General features: G+C 33.9%; 6 protein-coding genes across 13 annotated transcripts; 2 read left to right on the top strand and 4 right to left on the bottom strand.

Moving 5' to 3' along the window:
• Nucleotides 1-449: 449 nt before the first annotated feature.
• LOC657763 (uncharacterized protein) lies at nt 450-5,250 on the bottom strand. 8 transcript variants are annotated; one of them, XM_015984113.2, is made up of 8 exons: nt 4,778-5,248; nt 3,490-3,633; nt 3,278-3,439; nt 3,051-3,230; nt 1,535-1,756; nt 961-1,181; nt 878-898; nt 450-727 (listed from the first exon to the last, which is right to left on the bottom strand). In XM_015984113.2, the coding sequence occupies exons 1-8, from the start codon at nt 4,935-4,937 to the stop codon at nt 647-649; spliced, it is 1,191 nt and encodes a 396-aa protein (XP_015839599.1). In that variant the 5' UTR covers nt 4,938-5,248; the 3' UTR covers nt 450-646. The 8 variants fall into 8 exon arrangements, with proteins under 8 accessions (XP_015839599.1, XP_008199887.1, XP_015839595.1 ...); XM_008201665.3 differs by having other exon boundaries at nt 878-901; nt 4,778-5,247; XM_015984109.2 differs by having other exon boundaries at nt 878-1,181; nt 4,778-5,249.
• A 65-nt stretch (nt 5,251-5,315) lies between these two features.
• On the bottom strand, nt 5,316-8,186 carry LOC657844 (tenascin). The gene is made up of 5 exons (XM_008201672.3): nt 8,036-8,186; nt 7,881-7,989; nt 5,618-7,830; nt 5,443-5,567; nt 5,316-5,392 (listed from the first exon to the last, which is right to left on the bottom strand). The coding sequence occupies exons 1-5, from the start codon at nt 8,122-8,124 to the stop codon at nt 5,346-5,348; spliced, it is 2,583 nt and encodes an 860-aa protein (XP_008199894.2). The 5' UTR covers nt 8,125-8,186; the 3' UTR covers nt 5,316-5,345.
• A 914-nt stretch (nt 8,187-9,100) lies between these two features.
• Nucleotides 9,101-10,964, bottom strand: LOC107398777 (odorant receptor 22b-like). Its single transcript, XM_015984128.2, has 6 exons — nt 10,685-10,964; nt 10,165-10,640; nt 10,014-10,112; nt 9,867-9,969; nt 9,669-9,824; nt 9,101-9,616 (listed from the first exon to the last, which is right to left on the bottom strand). Exons 1-6 carry the CDS (start codon nt 10,901-10,903, stop codon nt 9,569-9,571), a joined length of 1,101 nt encoding a protein of 366 aa, XP_015839614.1. The 5' UTR covers nt 10,904-10,964; the 3' UTR covers nt 9,101-9,568.
• A 346-nt stretch (nt 10,965-11,310) lies between these two features.
• On the top strand, nt 11,311-12,377 carry LOC135265229 (15-hydroxyprostaglandin dehydrogenase [NAD(+)]-like). Its single transcript, XM_964352.4, has 5 exons — nt 11,311-11,465; nt 11,530-11,623; nt 11,675-11,781; nt 11,831-12,168; nt 12,214-12,377. Exons 1-5 carry the CDS (start codon nt 11,370-11,372, stop codon nt 12,341-12,343), a joined length of 765 nt encoding a protein of 254 aa, XP_969445.1. The 5' UTR covers nt 11,311-11,369; the 3' UTR covers nt 12,344-12,377.
• A 414-nt stretch (nt 12,378-12,791) lies between these two features.
• Nucleotides 12,792-13,915, top strand: LOC658002 (15-hydroxyprostaglandin dehydrogenase [NAD(+)]). The gene is made up of 5 exons (XM_964421.5): nt 12,792-12,992; nt 13,036-13,132; nt 13,176-13,282; nt 13,332-13,669; nt 13,713-13,915. Exons 1-5 carry the CDS (start codon nt 12,897-12,899, stop codon nt 13,840-13,842), a joined length of 768 nt encoding a protein of 255 aa, XP_969514.1. The 5' UTR covers nt 12,792-12,896; the 3' UTR covers nt 13,843-13,915.
• Nucleotides 13,916-13,932: 17 nt separating this feature from the next.
• Nucleotides 13,933-19,308, bottom strand: LOC100142608 (uncharacterized; the record flags this gene model as incomplete). Its single annotated transcript, XM_015984060.2, has 5 exons — nt 15,672-19,308; nt 15,129-15,622; nt 14,986-15,084; nt 14,842-14,944; nt 13,933-14,091 (listed from the first exon to the last, which is right to left on the bottom strand). Coding segments are annotated over exons 1-5 (1,065 nt in total), but the record flags the coding sequence as incomplete, so codon positions are not given.
• Between the last annotated feature and the right edge of the window lie 818 nt (nt 19,309-20,126).

The raw sequence follows: 20,126 nt of genomic DNA, 5'->3' as shown, positions 1-20,126 counted from the left end.
GTATTTTCCAACTGTCCTTGAAGTGCGCAACGTTGGTTGCATGGTTTATTTAATTTACAAAATGGAGGTTTTCCAATAAATTCGTTTGAAATTCTGATTGTTTTACCCTTTCCTTTGTTCCAATTTTTTCCCAACATTTTTCCGATTTTTGGCACTATAACTTCAGCTTCAAAAAAAAAGTGTGGTTTAGACAACTCAAAAAAGAGGACTTCTCAGAATGTCCCCGGAAGGTAGTTGTTACTTTGCATAAAGATCTATTCGGGAATCCTAAGGTCTTTTCCTTATTGTTCTTGCATATATGGTATTTTAGTGTTTACATAATTTACAAAAATGCGATTAAAAAAAACTAATTGTGTGCATAATGAGAGAAAAAAGTGAAAACTGTGAATCTGAAGAGGATCAAAAAAAGGAAGAGAAAAGTAAAAGGTGATCAAAGCGAAAAAGTGCAATAACTTTAAGTTGTTTTTTACAACAACGTTTATTATCCTATGAGTCTATTTTAACGCTTTAAAAATTGATAATTCGTAACATATAATGCACATAGTCCGCCACGTTGTATACTTGTAGCACATTACACATAACCACAACGCAAAAAAATGCAAAATAGGCCCTGGCGACTTGGAGTTTTGGTACTTCACTGAGTTTTTCAAGGGAACTGTTTCGAAGTCGATGGAACTTCTTCGTGGAAACTCGATGACGATTCTTCTTGTATAGCGAGAGGAGGAACCTAAAAAAACAAACCGTATTAAAATCGCACAATAACTGTGCAAAAAGAAGCGGAAAATACGAAATTACAGCACCCTGTAATTATCAAAGAGTGAAACAAAGCGGAAAAACAGCCAGTGATTGATTGTTCAAATGCAAATTCGGGACTTACAATGGCAATCCACGACGATTCCTTCTAGAAAAACACACAACATTGAAACACCGATTTTGGGGTATAGTGGTAAAAGTGGTCACCTGTTTGTCTTCTTCTAACGTCGGGAGAAGATCGTCGGTTGAGTGGGGACTGGGAGTTGGGGCGATTTTCCCGCTGGAGTTAGCTGATGAAGACATTCGTGCTAATCTCCTCTGCATCTCCCTTTCCTCCTTCAGTTCCCTCTCCCGTTCGTATCTCCTTTGACTGTAACTTTTGATGGAGTTTCCACTATGGATTGAAGTCAAACTGGGTCTGCGAGAGCCTTGGAAAAGCGGAAAATTAGAACAGTTATCGGGAAAAATCAAGTCTTGTGCAAGTGCAATAGTAACTAGTTTGAACATCCATGCTTGAGAAATATACATACATGCAGTGTGCGTGCTTGTGTGTGTGTTGGGTCGTTGATTTTGGCGAAAAATCGGTGATTTTGGATGCAATAAGTAAAGAAAGCCGATTTGAGTGAACGCTGCCATCTTGCGTTCTCCGTCTAGTTTGTGGTAGTGGTGTACATAGAAGGAATATACTGATGGTCCTTCAGGAGTGTCTCAAAACATGGATATGTCAGTCTGTGACAGAGTTACAAGACACGTAAAAAAGGGAAAAGGGTGCAGATTGTACCGAATTTGTACTCGTAAAGTGGTGGTTGATAGGGATCGGATTGATAAGAAGAGAGTAGCAAGATGGCGGCGTTGCGGGCCGCACCTGCACGGGAGGCGGAAACGGCTATTCCGCGGCACCCTTGGGCACTGCTGGCCCGTCGCGACGGCAACGACGCTAGTGTCCTATGACTCGACGTCCGCGACGTCAAGCTGCGATCGATGATAGGCATCGGTAAGGATCCTGGAACAGTAGGCGCGCGAACGGTTGAAGCGAGTGGTAAACAAGAGCCGAATTCAAGAGGGGTTACTATAAAAGCGATAATTAATCTGAAGAAAATTTACAATTACAAAAGAAAAAAGAAAACATAAAACAAAAGTGATACGTAGAAACAAAAAAAAGACTTGAAATCAGATTGGTAGAGGTGTCAATGACTAACAAATGAAAAAGAGGGAACATAATAATAAAAAAAAGAAGAAAAGGAAGGCATCTGACGAAGAAACTACATATTGTAATTTTTATGGAAAAACTTTATAAAGTATGAAAAATTAAGAATAGAAAAGATAAGTACAGTAACTATAAGATAGAAGATTAGAATTGATATCGAACCAAAAAACAAAAATAAGTTTGGACTCACGTTTAACGTGTAAGGAGAATGTATTTTTATGCATATAATAAATAGATAACAAAAATCCATAGTCTGCATAATTGTAGAAGTTAACAAATTTTTGTAATAAAAAATATGCAGAAGGGAAACAGACGAAGAGGATAAGAACAATAGCAAATATAGAATATTTATCAAGACTTTGAAAAACATGGAATATGGGATATATGATATACCTACGGGATATATTAAAAATCAATAAACAGAGATGAAATAATTATATTAAGGCTAAATTTACTTAAATAACGAGAGAAAAAGTCAAAATAAGTTAAAATAATTAAAAAAGAAATTAAAATCGAGGCAGTCCAAGAGCTTTTATAGTAAACCCTTCGTTAGAAAGCACACCCACAAAGAGCGACAGTTTAGACATAATACAATTCAAAAGTGCTCACAGAGGTCACAATCTTCGGACATTTCGTCCAAATAGCCAAGCTACATAAGTTTTCCAAGAGAATTTGTCTAAAGTCGTTTCATTCCGACACACACAGAAGTGATCAACACCAAAAATAGAGCATAGCACAACTGGTAAACGAACCCGAAACTATCAAATGACTTTAATTAAAACTTGGCTTAACCAATGCGTTATTATTTCTATTTTAACCTCATCTGAAACTCCTTTAATTAAGCGAGTTCGCTCGCGACCTTTCCATCATCGCAAACTTAAAGTGGTGTCAAATTATTCCAATTCGAAAAATTTCAAGTCCCGAATCAATAGTCGAGCCTCGAACGTAACACGAGAAGAATGGATTTTGTTGCTTTAATTGCGCGAGTTTTACTGCATACGGACGGATTAAATCTGCATAAGTAATACACTGGGCGGTTTACCAGTAAGGATACGAGTAACCGGTAGTAGAAAAAATGAAGTATGCTCACCTGGGTCACTTGAAAATAAAATAGGGGGCGCCAAATTAGCATTACCAAAACGATGGCGTCTTGGTCCATACATGTTCTGGTTAAATAAATGCAATACGAAGCAAATCAATCCGGATAGGATTGCAATTCCGGATAAAACTCCGGCAAATGTGGAAAAATCCGTCGTCATTACCTCCAGATCTGGAATAACCGTCGTAAAATAAGAATTTGTTACAAGTGGTGCCAACCTTCGGCACAAAAAACCCTTTTCGACGGTTTTTGAATTGAAACGGAATGGTAGCCATCTTGGCATTGGCAAATGGCGTTATGGTGGACCTGGACACAGGCCGAATGGACATCGGTGTATTGACAGGTCTCCCGGTAGTAGCACTGCTCTCCCAACCTTTTCGCTGAAGAAGAAACAAATTTATTTCAACGTAGGCTCCCTTGTTATACTTACGTTTTCCACATCCTGTATACGGGTTGAGCTTGACGGGGTAGTTCTTCTCGCACTCGCACACCCCCGTGATGGGGTTGCAGTAGACGTGGAGTAGTTTCGAGTTACATACGATTTCGCACGGAGCTCCCACATAGAGTCCTTTGTCTGGAAGAGACAATTGAAATGCGATGAATTATGGCACATTAATGGTTGATTTTTGTGCTAGATATTTTTTGTTTTGGACAAGTCGACTGTGATTAGTCGAATTATTAGAGCGTGAAATGTAGCTAAAGTTCAAAGGGCGATTATTGTTTGAAATTGCGCGATTTTACACGAATTTAATTATTTTTAAGCGATAGGTCTTCGCTACTATTGATTCGAATGTTGAGTGTTGAAATACCATTTTTGAAGGGTGGTTTTAGGCTTTTAATTCATTTTTGTGTTCCTTTTTTTTATCAATAATATTTGTTTATTAAATGGAAGGATGAGATTGGAAGATAGAATAATGAAGAGAATAACACAAAGAATGAAATAGCAGAAGAGCAAGATATTATAAGAAGAGTCTTACTTATCGTATAGGAAGAACAGAGAAAAAAAGACGAAATTATGTAAAATCTGATACTCCTTATCTAATATTTTAGATTCGTACACACAAGGAATAGAAAAAATGTAATGAAAGCGAATATAATATAATAGAATATATATATAATAAAATAGAGTAAGAAGAAAACAAAAAAGCTTAAGAAATAAGAAGATAAGAAGATAAATAAATAATAAAGAACAGACAAAGAAAAAGGCTCATTTAAATCAGTGTAAAACGTTGCATTTATAACGGAATATTTAGAAAATCTAGAAATTACGAAGGGAATAAGTAAAAAACGAAAATGAAAGTGATTATAATAATCACCAAACTTTTTGAAATATAATTATTCCAGACTTGATAAGGAAGCAATTAAAAATAAAATTAAAGTTTGGAATAAATGAAGTATGAAATAACTATTAATAGAAGTAGAAAAATGTAGGTTTAAGCCAAAAAGAGAAAAAAGGACATTGGGTGAAACAATAAAAAATAACCGAAGAAAACTTTTGAATCAATCTTTGAGTTTTAACTAAAACAAACAAGGAATGTGTTTGCTATACTTGTCCAAAGTAACACATTTGTTGGAACCGAATGCCAACACAAGAAAAATTGATTGATGTCACGTCACGTCGACTCTATTGTACCTCCAATCTCTAATTACCTCTCTAATTAATTCTTGCAACCATGTCACCGGTTATTGACCTTTTGGCACTTTATCATCAAAATTACCTGTTGAATTATTCCCATCCTCTTCATCATCATGATCAAGAGCATGCCGAACCTCGTCATCATCATCATCATCCGAATGATAACTCCTCGGCGGCACCAATCTCTGCCCTTCTATGGGCCACAGTAGATACAAAATGACCATCACCGAACTGAATTTCATCTCCGGAGGGTGTAGAAGTCCTCCAGGTTGGGTTCGTCATCCGCTCTCATTTTACTCCAACGTGGCGATAATTCGATCAAATCGCCTCAAAACACCGACGACGTAACCAAAGCCCATCCAAAGCGGATCAATAGAGGTGAAGTAAAGGGAAGTAAGGCGCAAAATGAGCCATTAACGCACTAGGGATGTATTAACGCACTTTACACATCGTTTCACACATTTGCACGAATTGCAAATTAAAAAACTGAGATTTTATAAGACGACTTATCGATGCGATAAACACGAAACACTGGACGCCACCAAACCGGAGCGGCGGCGCCGGAAAACTCCGGGTCAGGACGCAGACGCCCGGAGGAAGGGACCGGAAAGAAAACTCACTTACGGACGTAAAAATTTATTTTTAAACTATTAGCTTCGAGGATCAAGGATAAAGACCGGATTCCGGATCAAATTTTCTGAAATTAATTAATTAATTATTTGATTAATTAATTAAACAATTAAGTACCGTAGAGTGGATACTCGATTCTTGCCCTCAACCTTTGTTTCCTTCGCCTGACGATTACAACAATTGTAATCACAATTATTACAAATAATACGAGCGAACACCCAATTAACGGAAACATAAACGACCTAAAATTTACCCATTTACACAAATAATTACAATTAATTACAATTAGTACCCAAGTAACGTAACTAAGCTTTTCCCCTCGTGTAGTCCATCGCTAGTTACAGACACGCAAACATTGTCAACATTTTTGTAACCGTTATTACAAGCACAAGTCTCAGGAGCGTCACAATAACCGTTAAAACATTCATTGTTACAATGTGGGGTACAAACACTTGTGTCATTTTTAACGTAACCGGGATTACAAGTACAAAACTCAGGCCCTGAGCATTTACCGTTAATACAAGTCGTGTTACAAATCGGGTTACACAAGTACTTATCAAGTGTGTCTGTTACGTAACCAGGGTTACAAGCACAAGTCTCAGGAGCTGAGCATTGACCGTTAACACAAGCATGACTACAAACCGGGCTACAAACGTATTTATTGTCACTATTAACGGCAAAACCTTGGTTACATGAACACGTCTCAGGTGCTGAGCACTCGCCGTTAATACAAGTTTTGTTACAAGACGGGTTACATATAAAACGATTTTTTGGATCGCTTGTAAAACCCGGGTTACATGTGCACGTCTCAGGAGCGTCACATTTCCCGTTAATACAAGGTTTACTACAAGCCGGGTTACATTTGTATTTATTTGTCACGTCAGGGGTGTAACCCAAATCGCAGGAACATGTCTCAGGAGATGAGCACTTGCCGTTAATACAAGTTTGGTTACAAGTCGGGTTACAAACGTGTCGGTTCTGAGCATCTGGCGTAAAGCCGGGATAACAAGTACAAGTCTCAGGAGCTGAGCATTGACCGTTAATACAAGGACTAGAACAAACTGGATAACACCAATAGACATTTTTTGCATCTTTTTTATAACCAGGGTTACAAAGGCATGACTCAGGAGCTGCGCATTTACCGTTAATACAAGACTCGGAACAGACGGGATTACAACCATATTTGTTTTTAACGTCTAGGGTGTAACCAGAGTTGCAAGTGCACGTCTCAGGAGCTGAGCAATTACCGTTAATACAAGCTTGGTTACAAACGGGGTTACACAAGTATTTATTCGTAGCGTCTTTAGCGTAACCGTAATTACAAGTGCATGACTCAGGACCTGAGCACTTGCCGTTAATACAAGGCTTGGTACAAACGGGTTTACACAAGTATTTGTTACTTGTGTCTTTGGTGAAACCGGGATTACAAGTGCACGACTCAGGACCTGAGCATTTGCCGTTAATACAAGTCTTGCTACAGACGGGGTTACACAAATATTTGTTACTCATATTTTTGGTAAAGCCGGGATTACAAGTACAAGTCTCAGGTCCTGAGCATTTGCCGTTACTACAAGCAGTTTTACAAGTCGGGTTACACAAATATTTGTTTTTTGCATCTCGTGTAAAGCCGGGGTTACAAGTACAAGTCTCGGGACTTGTACACTTACCGTTAGTACAAGTTTTACTACAAGTTGGTTTACACAAATAATTGCTTCGACCGTCTTTCACGAAACCAGTATTACAAGCACAAGTTTCGGGTTTAATGCATTTTCCATTGACACAAGGTTTAGTACACGCCGGGTTACACTGATTTTTATTTTTCAAATCTTTGATGAAACCAGTATTACAAGTACAAATTTCGGGTCTTGAGCACTTACCGTTAATACAAGCACTTTTGCAAACTGGATTACACAAGTTTTTGTTTTTTAAATCTTTGATAAAACCGGGATTACAAGTACAAGTCTCAGGTCCTGAGCACTTGCCGTTAATACAAGCAGTTTTACAAGTCGGGTTGCACAAATATTTGTTTTTTGTATCTCGTGTAAAGCCGGGGTTACAAGTACAAGTCTCTGGACTTGTACACTTACCGTTAGTACAAGTTTTACTACAAGTCGGTTTACACAAATAATTGCTTTGAGCGTCTTTTGCATAACCAGTATTACAAGCACAAGTTTCAGGTTTGATGCATTTTCCATTGAGACAAGGCTTAGTACAAGCTGGGTTACACTGGTACTTATTTTTCAAATCTTTAACGAAATTGTTATTACAAGTACAAGTTTCCGGAGCTGTGCATTTTCCATTGATACAAGCTTTGGAACATTTAGGGGTGCACCAGTACTTATTTTTAGGGTGTTTTAAATATCCAGGGTTGCACAAACACGTTTCTGGTTGAATGCATCTAGAGTTAGTGCATTTCTTGGAACAATAAGGAACACAAGCGAGTTTATTTGGTAGAAGGATGAAGCCTTTACAACATTCTTTAGTTGTGATTTTATCTAAGTAGGTCTGGAATAATTAATTAAGGACGCATTTAATTAAATTACAATTTGACTTACTTGTGTCTTGTACTTTCTGACACGTTTTGGGGGGCACCGGAGTGGGGGGCGGTTGCCGCAAGGCTCACGGATTGTCACAAAATAAGGGACAGACTTTTTTTTCGTTACACTATTAATTTAATTAGAATTAATTAATTGATTAATTAAGTACTTACGTTGTGATTTTTGGGCAAAAACCATTTTTTTGTGACAGAGTCAGGTAAAAATAATTGAAAACTAGAGTGGAAATAAATAAAACCTTCATGGTTGAACAATAAACAAGAAGTTAAAAATTTATATTGTGTTTATCAGCGGATGCGAGATATGTTTGAGCAAAATATCAAATTAAAAAATTTGGAGTAAATAAAAAACCGAGATTGTGTATCAGGATGGAAAAATAGTTGATTTTGTTGGAGGCAAATTTTTAATTGGCTTGGGACCTGTTTCGGCCCTTCATCATCAGGCACTGATTGTAGTTCGTTTTAATTATTGTGTCTGCGTACAATAAATTAATTAACGTGTTCTTTGAATCCCAAACATAAGTTTAACTTAAATAAAAAATTTTTTTAGGCATTTTTTTACTAAAGACAGGAAAAGATACAATTGTTTGGTACTACCTACATAAAATTAAAGTTAAAAGGTGATAAGTGTGCCATTTGGAATCAATAATTTAATGACTAATTTAACGACTATTAAAATAAAGAAGGAAAAAAATATTAAAAAATTTTTTTTTTAAATGGACCTGTTTCGGCCCTTCATCATCAGGTACCAATTTCAGTTCGTTTTAATTATTGTGTCTGCGTACAATGAATTAATTAGCGTGTTCTTTGAGCCTTAAACATAAGTTTAACTTAAAAAAAAATAAAAAAAGTTTTTTAGGCATTTTTTTTTACTAAAGACAGGAAAAGATACAGTTGTTTGGTACTACCTACATAAAATTAAAGTTAAAAGCTGATAAGTGTGTCATTTTGAATCAATAATTTAATGACTAATTTAACGACTATTAAAATAAAGAAGGAAAAAAATATTTTTAAATTTTTTTTTAAAGGGACCTGTTTCGGCCCTTCATCATCAGGTACCAATTTCAGTTCGTTTTAATTATTGTGTCTGCGTACAATGAATTAATTAGCGTGTTCCTTGAGCCTTAAACATAAGTTTAACTTAAAAAAAAAATAAAAAAAGTTTTTTAGGCATTTTTTTTTACTAAAGACAGGAAAAGATACAGTTGTTTGGTACTACCTACAAAAAATTAAAGTTAAAAGCTGATAAGTGTGTCATTGTGAATCAATAATTTAACGACTAATTTAACGACTATTAAAATAAAGAAGGAAAAAAATATTTTTTAAATTTTTTTTAAAGGGACCTGTTTCGGCCCTTCATCATCAGGCACCAATTTCAGTTCGTTTTAATTATTGTGTCTGCGTACAATGAATTAATTAGCGTGTTCTTTGAGCCTTAAACATAAGTTTAACTTAAAGAAAAAAATAAAAAAAAATTTTTTAGGCATTTTTTTTTCTAAAGACAGAAAAAGATACAGTTGTTTGGTACTACCTACAAAAAATTAAAGTTAAAAGTTGATTAGTGTGTCATTTTGAATCATTAATTTAACGACTATTAAAATAAAGAAGAAAAAAAATATTTTTTTATTTTTTTTAATGTTTGTGATTTTTTTGTGCACTTGTGTTCAATTATTCTCCTAATTAACTCAATTAAACTTGCTTTAAAAGCGTGGAAATTGAAAACGCAAGCCGATAAACCTTAAAAAATCAATAACTAGACGTAAAAATTTATTAATTAAGCAAAAAATACCTGAAGTAAGGCATTTCTCGTGACTGCAAACATTCCAGCTCCAGTCAATATTAAGGGCTTTTGGGCCCTCATTAACATAAAAAGAACGTGTTTCCCTAATTTCTCGTCACCATTATACCAATCAATTGAATAAATTGCGTGAGGCAAAGCCTCAGCCTATAATAATTATTATTGAAAAAAAAAAATCGAAAAAGTTACCTCAATTTCGAGATAACTTGCTGCTAAAAATGCAAATGAGAGAAACATAGCATTGGCTACAATATAAGTAGCTGAGAAAAAAATTTGCTCGATCGTTGAGGCTCTAAAAATTATTAAAAGTTATCAAAAAAAAAAATTTAGACGTACTGTTTGATCACAAAAATTTCAACGCAAAGTCCTTGCACCGACACCAAATATTGCAGGAAGAAAAAGGACGAAAAAGCTTGCTTCAATACAGTGTGTTGGCTAGAAATGCCCAAATCAACTGAAACTTATACAGTGTGTTGCTAAAACCTACTCTAAGAGAAACTGGTGATAAGATGCGTACAATTTCAATTTCCCCATACAAAAATTTTGGTTTTCTTGCTCGCTTATTTGCACATTTTTGATCGCTTTCCGCAATAAAATGAACTGTATTTCGAGCTCCACTCCAGTCAGAAGAAACACCGAATCGACCATGTCGAGCAAAATCATCGGTTCGAGCAAACAAACCGATTGCAGAAAATAGATCAAAAGTTGCATTTTGTGCCCAGAACCTGGCACCCAGCAAGCTTGCGGCAAATCGATATCTTGGCAAAAAAACGGCAAAATTATAATAAAAGTGACCACGAAAAATGACATGATTTTGAGACTTTTGACGAGGATTACACGAGTCCAGGTCTTGTGCCCAAAAAGTGGGTTTTTTGGGTCATATTTCCAGTTTTTTGCGGTGTTTTTCAGGAGGTTTTCTAACAAAAAAGAGTGCTGGGCGTAGATGAAGTGACGCGTAAAAATCTGTAAAATAATTAAAAGATGGAAAATAATTAAAGAGTTATTACCTGGCCAAAGGATGTGATCGATTGGCAATTTCTGGCGATTTTGAAAATATTGTCGTTCATGTACCGAAAATTGTACAACATGAAGGCAAGAATTGTGCAAGAAATTGGGTACAAAACGTAGTTGAAGATTCGCGCTTTGAGGGATTTTGAGGAGGTTGGGAATTTTGAGGACTGGCTGTGGCCGTAGAAATAGTTGAAGTAGTGGATGCTGGCGCCCATTTTGGGCGTTTGAGTAGGGTTTAAACGGCCAGTTTTTTATATAAGGTTAAAGTTGTGGTTAATTTATGATTTTAATCGAATTATGTCGTCAAGTTGGCTATGGTAATTGGGTAATGAGTGTGTGGAAGTTTCGTCCTTGAATATTTAAAACGGCAAATGGGGCAAAGTTTGCAGGAGGTGGTAAAAAATGCATTTGTTGATTGATTCCAATGATGGAGGAATTATTTTACTTACTGGTTCATTATTTAACTAGATTTTTTTGAAAAAAGTTAAAAAAAATTTTTAATTTTTTTTTATCTTTGAAATCTGTTATGTGACGTGATAATGACTGGCAATTAACTTATTATTAAATTTTCGAAATGGACTTTACACTACTTTTAACATTGAGGTGTAATCTTATCACCTCTCATTCGTAAACACAGATTTTGACTATAAATATCAAACAATCACAACAATCTAGTGAACCATGGACAGTGTCAAAGACAAAGTGGCCCTTGTGACTGGAGGCTCCAACGGCATTGGCCTAGCCATTGTCAAAGAACTGCTCAAAAATGGCATTAAAGTAAGTTGACAATTTTTAGCTTTTTTGACAATTTTTGGATTTTTTGACAAGTTTTTAACTTCAGGGCGTGTCAATAGTTGACATAAGTGAAGCACCAATAGCCGACAAGCGAGTGACATTTATCAAAACAGACGTCACGTGTAAAAAACAATTACAAGGTAGATAAAAAATTGACTATTTTCCATTTGACAATTTTTGACTTTGTCTAGCCGCCTTTGACAAAACCGTCGAGACGTACAACCAACTTGACATCGTCGTCAACAATGCCGGAATCGTCGACGAATTCGACTGGAAGCGCACAATTGACATCAATCTAGTAACCGAAAATTGTCAAATTTTGACAATTTTTGATTTTTAATTTTCAGGTTGCCGTGATCGAAGGGACGTATTTAGCCCTTCAAACGTACCTCCCGAAGTACAAATCGGGGGCTGAGGGGGTTGTAGTTAACACAGCTTCAGTCCTAGGGCTTAGCCCCGCTCAAAGCACCCCCATTTACTGCACCGCCAAGCATGGACTTGTCGGTTTGGGGCAGTCTCTAGGGGGTGAAAAAATGTACGAAAAATACAAAGTTAGGGTCTTGACCATTTGTCCTGGGTTAGTTGACACTGCTTTAACCAGTGGTAACAAAACAGTGCCCAGTAAAATTCTGTTTCCTGATTGGTTGGCACAGCAGTTTGCGCTGATGAAACCTTTGATTATAAAGTGAGTTTTTGGGTGTGTGTTTTTAGGGATTTAATTTTTTTTTAGGCCTGAAAAAATTGGACAGGCTTTGATTGAAGTGGTGAAGAAGGGGAAGACAGGCTCGGTCTGGGTGGTTGAAGGGGGGGAGGGGCTCTATGAGGTTGTGGTACCTGACAGGAAGTTAATGAAGGCTTAATTTGTACTTTTTAATAAATTTGTAACAAAAAATGCGGACTTGTTTTTATTTCTATTATTTATATTATTTTTTTCTTTTTGCTACCATTTTTTTAACCAATTTTTTTTTTTGTTTCTTATTTTTTTTTATTTCTTCCCTTGTCTTTAAATTTTTTTTTTAATTAAAGGAACTTTAACATTAATGTTATTATTTTTTTCTTTTTTCTTATATATTTTTTATTTAATTCGATTTAGTAGTTTTTTATTTTTTTGTACCAATTTTCTTTTTTTTACACTTGTTTTGCGATTCAATAAAATACACTTATTTAATTAAAATTGTGGTTTTTTATGTTTTAACAAACAATAAAACGTTTCTAATTACACGAAACAATAGAACTGCAACATAAATGTCCATAAATTATTTTAATAATTCTATTTGGCGTCAATAGTTAAATGAAAACAGCTGTTCAATTCTCGAATGACCTTCTCTTTTGTTATCAAATTACAACCAATCTTATCGCAAAACACATTTATTTAAACATATTTCGTGTCTCTGCAAGTCATCGAAGCTGGCCATGGATGAGCTAAAAGGTAAAGTAGCCCTTGTGACAGGGGGCGCAAGTGGTATTGGCCTTGCCATGGTGCGAGAGCTGCTCAAAAATGGGATAAAAGTAAGTTCCAAAAAAATTGACAATTTTTGAAAAAAAATTTTAGGCCGTATCAGTGGTTGACATAAGTGAAAATACCGAACTGCAGGACTCTAGAGTGACATTTATTAAAACGGACGTCACGTGCAAAAAACAATTGCAAGGTGAGTGTTTTAAAAAATTTGACAATTTTTGATTTTTCCAAAGCCGCCTTTGACAAAACCGTGGCAACGTACAACCAACTTGACATTGTGGTCAACAATGCCGGAGTCATCGACGAAATCGACTGGAAACGCACAATTGACATCAATCTAGTAATCAAAAATTGTCAAATTTTGACAATTTTTGATTTTTTAATTTTAGGTGGCTGTGATCGAAGGGACGTATTTAGCCCTTCGGACGTACCTCCCGAAGTACAAATCGGAAGCTGAGGGGGTGATAGTCAACACGGCGTCAGTCCTAGGGCTGTGCCCCCTCCAAAGCGCCCCCATTTACTGCACCTCGAAGCATGGAGTGGTGGGTTTGGGGCGCAGTCTCGGGGGACCCCACATTTACGACGAATATAAGGTCCGTATCGTTACAATTTGTCCGGGCCTGGTGGACACTCCCATGACAAAGGTTAGACCAGCCTCCAGTAGCAAACTTTTATTCCCAGATTTGGTGCACAAAGAGTTCGAAAAGTTGAACAAATTTGCCATAAAGTGAGTAAAAATTGTGTTTTTTGTGACTGAAGTGTGTTTTTAGGCCTGAAAAAGTGGCCCAGGCCCTGATTCAGGTGATAAAGGAGGGGGAGAATGGGGCTTTGTGGGTGGTGGAGGACGATGAGCCCCCTTATGAAGTCGTGGTGCCCCACAGACAATCTATGAAGAGTTAAAATTGTCGCATTATTGTTGAAATTGAAAATCCGGTTCTCATGATCTGGAATAAACGCATTTTTTGGGTCAAAAGTGTTTTTTTTTAATACCTGGAGTAACATGTTCCGGTTAACGTCGAATAAACCGGCTCCGGTTAGCCGGAGCGGTTCTTGGGCTTTCATCAACATGAATAAAATGTGTTTCCGGATGCGGGGATCTTTGGCGTTATACCAATCGACGTCGTAAATCGAGTCAGCTAAGCTTTCAGCCTGAAAAATATTAGATATAAGAATAGAAAAATACAGTACTAAAAATACTAAAGAACAATAAAGAACAATTATTTTATAAAAACAGAAAAATACAATACAAAAAACACTTTATTTTATATTTTATATTTTATATTTTATATTTTATATTTTATATTTTATATTTTATATTTTATATTTTATATTTTATATTTTATATTTTATATTTTATATTTTATATTTTATATTTTATATTTTATATTTTATATTTTATATTTTATATTTTATATTTTATATTTTATATTTTATATTTTATATTTTATATTTTATATTTTATATTTTATATTTTATATTTTATATTTTATATTTTATATTTTATATTTTATATTTTATATTTTATATCTTATATTTTATATTTTATATTTTATATTTTATATTTTATATTTTATATTTTATATTTTATATTTTATATTTTATATTTTATATTTTATATTTTATATTTTATATTTTATATTTTATATTTTATATTTTATATTTTATATTTTATATTTTATATTTTATATTTTATATTTTATATTTTATATTTTATATTTTATATTTTATATTTTATATTTTATATTTTATATTTTATATTTTATATTTTATATTTTATATTTTATATTTTATATTTTATATTTTATATTTTATATTTTATATTTTATATTTTATATTTTATATTTTATATTTTATATTTTATATTTTATTAGTTAATTTTTTGAACTTGGTTATACTCACTTCAATTTCGAGATTACTGGCTGAAAGAAAAGTAAAAGAGCTTTGCATGATAATCCCCACGACGTAAATGGCCCCTAGGGCAAACTGGCCCCAAGTTTGGGCCCTGAAAAAAAAATCAAAAAAATTTCCAAAATTTTGACTTACTTATTGACCACGAAAAGTTCAATACACAGCCCTTCGATTGAGAGCAAGTACTGGAGAAGGAAAAATTCGGAAAAAATTGTCTTCATCTTCACGTGTTCCCTAAAACACGATTTTCCAAAACTACCAACAAAAAAATTAAATACTTGAGCAAAAAATCGTGATAGGAGGCACAAATTTTTAGTTGTTTTAGACATTTTTCCTCGTGTTTTTGGCCCGAATTTTGCCCAATTTCCACCGCTTTTAAGGTTTTTTTCAGGAGATTGAACTGAATTTCCAGCTCGGCGCCCATGAGGAGAAACGTCCCGTCTATGATCACCGCCACTGGGATGCTCTCTGATAGACACACGACTTGGCAAAAGTAGACCAAAGCAGTGGCGTGCGAAAATTGTGGGACCCATGAAGCTTGCGGTAAATTAACACTTCTCACAAAAACAGGAGTTAGATAAAAATAGGCCAACATTAAAACACTCATTGCACTCAAACTTTTCATGACATAGTCTCGGAAAAATAATTTTTGCCGAAACCTTTGGCCCAACTTTTCGCCAAATTTCTCATAACTCCAAAAAAAATTCCGATCGTTGATCACTTGTTCGATCAAATTTGCATGCTTGAGGACTGCAAGTTTGCGTCCAAAAACCTGGAATTGAATTTTTTACGTTTGTTTTATGAAATGTTGGTGTTTTTACGTGTCCATGGGTTGATAGAGCTTCACAAGTTCGTGCAATTTCGAAAATATCATGGTGCATGTAGCGAAAGTTGTAGATAATGAAGGTTATTAGAGTGAACATGATTGGGGAAAAGACGTATTTGAGGATTTTTGTTTTGAGGGTTTTGAGGGACGGGAGGTAACCGCTCAGTTTGAAAATGGTGGAGACGTAGCGGAAATGGTCGGACATTTTGAGGAAATGACGAGTTTGAGGTGTTGAGGGTTTTTATAAGACTTGGGGGGAGTTATTAAGTTTGACCTAATTATTGACCAGAAGCAATTAAAAGTTTGCGCTTCTTTTACAGCTGTAATTAGAGTTTTTGAAATTTTTATTGGCTTGGAAACAAGTCCAGATGGCTAATTTTAATTTTTTGTTCTTATTTGAAACCTTACGACTCCAATAAACAAATCTATTGAAGAATTATTAACTAAAGAATGCCATATTTTAAAAATCAAACATAATTTAAGTAAATTATTCTTTTAATTATTTATTTAAGCTACTTTTTTATTTATTTTTCTTAGTTATGTGTATTCTTCTGTTTTCTGTTATTTTTTTTGTTTTGCTTTTTTATTTTTTTATTTTTTTGTTTTGTTTTCTTTTTATCTAATTTTGTTTTACTCTTCCTTACTTTTTCCCGTTTACCTATTTTTTTTACTGTTGATTTGCTATACCTCGGTTTTTTATTTTTTTATTTCTTCATTGTAAATTTTTGTCATTTTTATTTAATAATTTCTTTTCAAAATTTTAATAAAATTTATGTCTAGATGAGATTCCTAGGTATTTTACGTGAAAAATCAAAACGTGACGTACTATGAATGCCATTTTGACATTATTATGTCAAAATGTATTGTTTTTCATAGCACGCTACATTAGTATACAAGAAATTTTGTGTGCATTTTTCAAAAAACCGAATTATTTCTTTAACCATCAACTTTTGGAAAAAACTAAAGAGGTAAAAAAGATGTAAAATGAGACGCTGAATAATAATTAGTAATAAAATGCAGGAAATGCTATTTAAAAAAATCAAGTTATGGTCCTTCAAAATTTACCAAAATGAATGTGTCTCAGCAAGGTGATACTACAATGCAAATGTGTGATCTTTTCACCAAAAGATATCTCAGACATTTGTTTACGTACGGACAAAGTTCCAACTTGATATCTAAAAAACCAAGGCCACTGCGATTTTTTAATAATGTGCCTGCAGACGCACTAAATTGTAGAAAAAATTAAATAACTTCTGAACGGTTAAAGTAAATTGCAAAAACTAAACTGATTTATAAAGCCTAAAAAGTGCACATTTAAACATGTACAAATATACAGGGAATGCCATTTAAAAAAACTATGTTAGAGGCTGCTCTGTAAAAATGAAACACCCTGTAGAGAGCATAATAATTTTAGAACGTGCAGTTTGACTTCCTATTTGCAGTGCCATTTGATTCATTTCAATATTTTTGACAGTGTCGGTGCAATCGAGCACGCCCATATTAATGACTAACCCTGTATTTGAATATTTCGATTACACTTTTATTAAAAAAACGCTAATTATGCAGCATTTGTACGTTTGATTAAGTATTAAAAAAATAAAAAAAAATTCAAAAGTCAGTGAAATTCAATTTGGGACCAGATTTTACAGTAAAATCTCCAATAAGCGGACAGCGACAGCGATATGCTTTTTGCCTGCTCAATGGAGGTGTCCTCCTAAAGGAAATAATAATTTACATACATGAAAACAAACTACACTTGAGGTATTTAATTTTAAAGACCATTTATACCAAGAATACTTTACGTTATTTTATTTTATTAGGTGGCTTTGAGCATTTGACAGTAGCTTGACATTTAAAAAAAATGTAATTTTTATTACAACCGGCCGGTCATAGAAAAAATTATGTATGCAAGTCTCGTCTAATAGCTTTTAAGGCCCGAGTACAAGTACACGAGCCGTAGGCGAGTGTCGTAATAATAAAAATCTATCATTTTTGAAAATGTTCAGTTAGTTTTTCATAAATTATTTATAACGCCCAAAAAATGTACATTTAAACATGTACAAATATACAGGGGGTGCCATTTAAAAAAACTATGTTAAAGGCTGCACTGTAAAATAGAGACACCCTGTATAGGGCAAAATAATTTTAAAACGTACACTTTGACTTCCCATTTGCAGTGCCATTTAACTTATTTCGATATCTTTGAATTTGAAATTGAATAAAAAAAATGTCTTATTTTTTTTAATTTTAACTTATTTCGCAAATCTAGAGATTCGATTTTTCGCCATCGCCGTACTTTCTTTGCTCGAAATTTGTTCTCACCTAACATTTTCCCATAATACGTATTCTATTGTCTAGACGATTTAAATGTCTGCTCTATTTAAAAAAACTTTTGATTTCACTCTCACATCATGCAAATTCATATTTCTCTAATGTATTGTTATCTTTAGTTTAATTTATTGATATTTATCTATTCTACAGACACCGTTATTATTATTGTTATTGTTTTCGAAGCGCAAAACTCGTTAATAACGTGATTTTTGACCTTTGCTGTACTTATACATCAACACCTAATTGCCCTGCGTTACTCATTATTACGTGACAAGTGTATTCATTTAATAAGCGATGATTTATCGCATAATAATGGTCCATTTATGACTAAACCCGCTTTAAAATGAAAATTTGATCACTTGTCCTTGCATTTCGTTAATTAATTGGCGAATTAATCAATTAGTAGCGCCGTTTGCATTTGCATTTTTCGAAAAAACTTTGCTCTTTGTTCGTCTAATTGCGTCAGCCTTCAAAAGCGAAGCACTTGCTTGTTCACATACGAATAATTACAGTATCTCATGCAAAATCATATGTTTAGAATTAACTTTTGATGAATGGAGAAGATTTTGCAATTTGTTCTTGAACATAGGTTTGACAGAAGCCATTGTCCCTTCAAAAGCCACACAATAGATCAATTCAGGTATTGACCCTAGAAAAATATTCACACAATTTATTCGAAATTATTTGTAATTAAACGACCACAATTGTCCTCTTTATGCTACATCCTTGATGTTTTCGTATTTTCCGCGTTGTGATGCTCGAAATAGCCGCGAGATAAAGTTTGCGTGAAATGGATATTTCTTACTTAATTTATTTGTTGCTAATGTGGTTGTAATTAGCTACAATATCACTTATTTATGTGAGAATTTTGGGAAAAAATGTGGTTCGGTTAATTGAGGTCTTTTGAATTAAAATGGAGCGTTTTTCTGATAATTATACACTAGGGAAGTACACGACAAGAGTTTTGTCCAAATACTTTTCACTTTTTGTGGAATTTAATGATGGTTTAATTCTTTCCTGGATTAGTATATCTTTTCTATATTTTTTTGTTGTTCGATATATTAGTTCATAATAGAGTTGTTTATCGAAGTAATGCACGAAAAAGGACAAAATTACAATTATTAATTTTTTTCACGAAGTACGGCGTTCGATATACAGTTCATTGTATTGATTGAGACCGGTAATTTTTTAAGTTGATTTTTGCAATTTCCGTGCTTTAATTTTAAATAGTAAGGGTTTTATCTAAACGAGGAAGTAAATACTAGATCGAGATAGCTTGGAAAGTAATAAAAAAAAATAAAAAATAGAAGAGTAAACAAACAATAAAGTCAAAATTGCTTTAATTTTTAAACAATATAAACAACAAATTAAACGTAATAACAAAATACAGCATAAAACAATTTGAGATAAAGATAAAAATATAGTACAATTTAAAAAACAAGTGATAACATGTTACTTGCAGTTACAAAACTGTTTAAAATGACGGCATTTTTAAGCAATAAAGCAATAGATTGGCCAATTCTTTTTAAAAATTCACCGCTTCTAAGGTGAGATGATCAATTCTACAAAAAGCTTTTTTAATTATTTCTTGCATATTTTCTCTAGTAGTGCCGTCGTTTTTTTTCATATTTATTTAATGATTTCTTATCAAAATTAAAGTTTATATCTCGATGAGATTTGTATGCAATTTACATGAAAAATTCATTTTCACAATAAAATCAAAACGTCACGTACAAAAAACGCCAGTCTGATGTTGATATGTCAGAATATATTGTTTTACATGGCACACTACGTTGGTATCCAAGGAATTTTATGTGCATTTTGCAGAAAAATCAAGTTATCTCCGAAACTATCAACTTTTGAAAAAAAAATTAAGAGGTAAAAAAGACGTAAATAAGATGCTGAATAATAATCAGCAATAAAATACAGAGAGTGCTATTCAAAAAAATCAAGTTATGGTTTTTCAAAGTTTACCAAAATGAATGTGTCACAGCATGGCAATTCTATAATGTAAATGGACAGTTTTATCGCCGAAAAATACTCCCGACAGTTGTTTACACACAGACAAAATCCCAACTCAATATCTTAAAAACCAAGCACACTGCGATTTTTTAATTAT

This window comes from Tribolium castaneum, chromosome 7 (assembly GCF_031307605.1).
Source record: "Tribolium castaneum strain GA2 chromosome 7, icTriCast1.1, whole genome shotgun sequence".
NCBI classification, from domain to species: Eukaryota; Metazoa; Arthropoda; class Insecta; order Coleoptera; family Tenebrionidae; genus Tribolium; species Tribolium castaneum.
The sequence above is the reverse complement of the archived record's forward strand: the minus strand, read 5'-3'. Positions and strand labels throughout refer to the sequence as shown.

Bases quoted from the DNA above. Each gene is read 5' to 3' on its own strand.
- LOC657763 (XM_015984109.2), bottom strand. From the start codon at position 4,937: ATGAAATTCAGTTCGGTGATGGTCATTTTGTATCTACTGTGGCCCATA. The intron at 3,440-3,489 runs GTAAGTATAACA...TTTCTTCTTCAG, and splicing joins GTATACAGGATGTGGAAAAC to CGAAAAGGTTGGGAGAGCAG. The intron at 728-877 runs GTAAGTCCCGAA...TTGTTTTTTTAG, and splicing joins AATCGTCGTGGATTGCCATT to GTTCCTCCTCTCGCTATACA.
- LOC657844 (XM_008201672.3), bottom strand. From the start codon at position 8,124: ATGAAGGTTTTATTTATTTCCACTCTAGTTTTCAATTATTTTTACCTG. The intron at 7,990-8,035 runs GTAAGTACTTAA...TTAAATTAATAG, and splicing joins TTTTGCCCAAAAATCACAAC to TGTAACGAAAAAAAAGTCTG. The intron at 5,568-5,617 runs GTACTAATTGTA...GGTAAATTTTAG, and splicing joins AGCTTAGTTACGTTACTTGG to GTCGTTTATGTTTCCGTTAA.
- LOC107398777 (XM_015984128.2), bottom strand. From the start codon at position 10,903: ATGGGCGCCAGCATCCACTACTTCAACTATTTCTACGGCCACAGCCAG. The intron at 9,825-9,866 runs GTAACTTTTTCG...TAATTATTATAG, and splicing joins CAAGTTATCTCGAAATTGAG to GCTGAGGCTTTGCCTCACGC. The intron at 9,617-9,668 runs GTATTTTTTGCT...TGATTTTTTAAG, and splicing joins CGAGAAATGCCTTACTTCAG to GTTTATCGGCTTGCGTTTTC.
- LOC135265229 (XM_964352.4), top strand. From the start codon at position 11,370: ATGGACAGTGTCAAAGACAAAGTGGCCCTTGTGACTGGAGGCTCCAAC. The intron at 11,466-11,529 runs GTAAGTTGACAA...TTTTAACTTCAG, and splicing joins TGCTCAAAAATGGCATTAAA to GGCGTGTCAATAGTTGACAT. The intron at 11,782-11,830 runs GTAACCGAAAAT...TTTAATTTTCAG, and splicing joins GCACAATTGACATCAATCTA to GTTGCCGTGATCGAAGGGAC.
- LOC658002 (XM_964421.5), top strand. From the start codon at position 12,897: ATGGATGAGCTAAAAGGTAAAGTAGCCCTTGTGACAGGGGGCGCAAGT. The intron at 12,993-13,035 runs GTAAGTTCCAAA...AAAAAATTTTAG, and splicing joins TGCTCAAAAATGGGATAAAA to GCCGTATCAGTGGTTGACAT. The intron at 13,670-13,712 runs GTGAGTAAAAAT...GTGTGTTTTTAG, and splicing joins TTGAACAAATTTGCCATAAA to GCCTGAAAAAGTGGCCCAGG.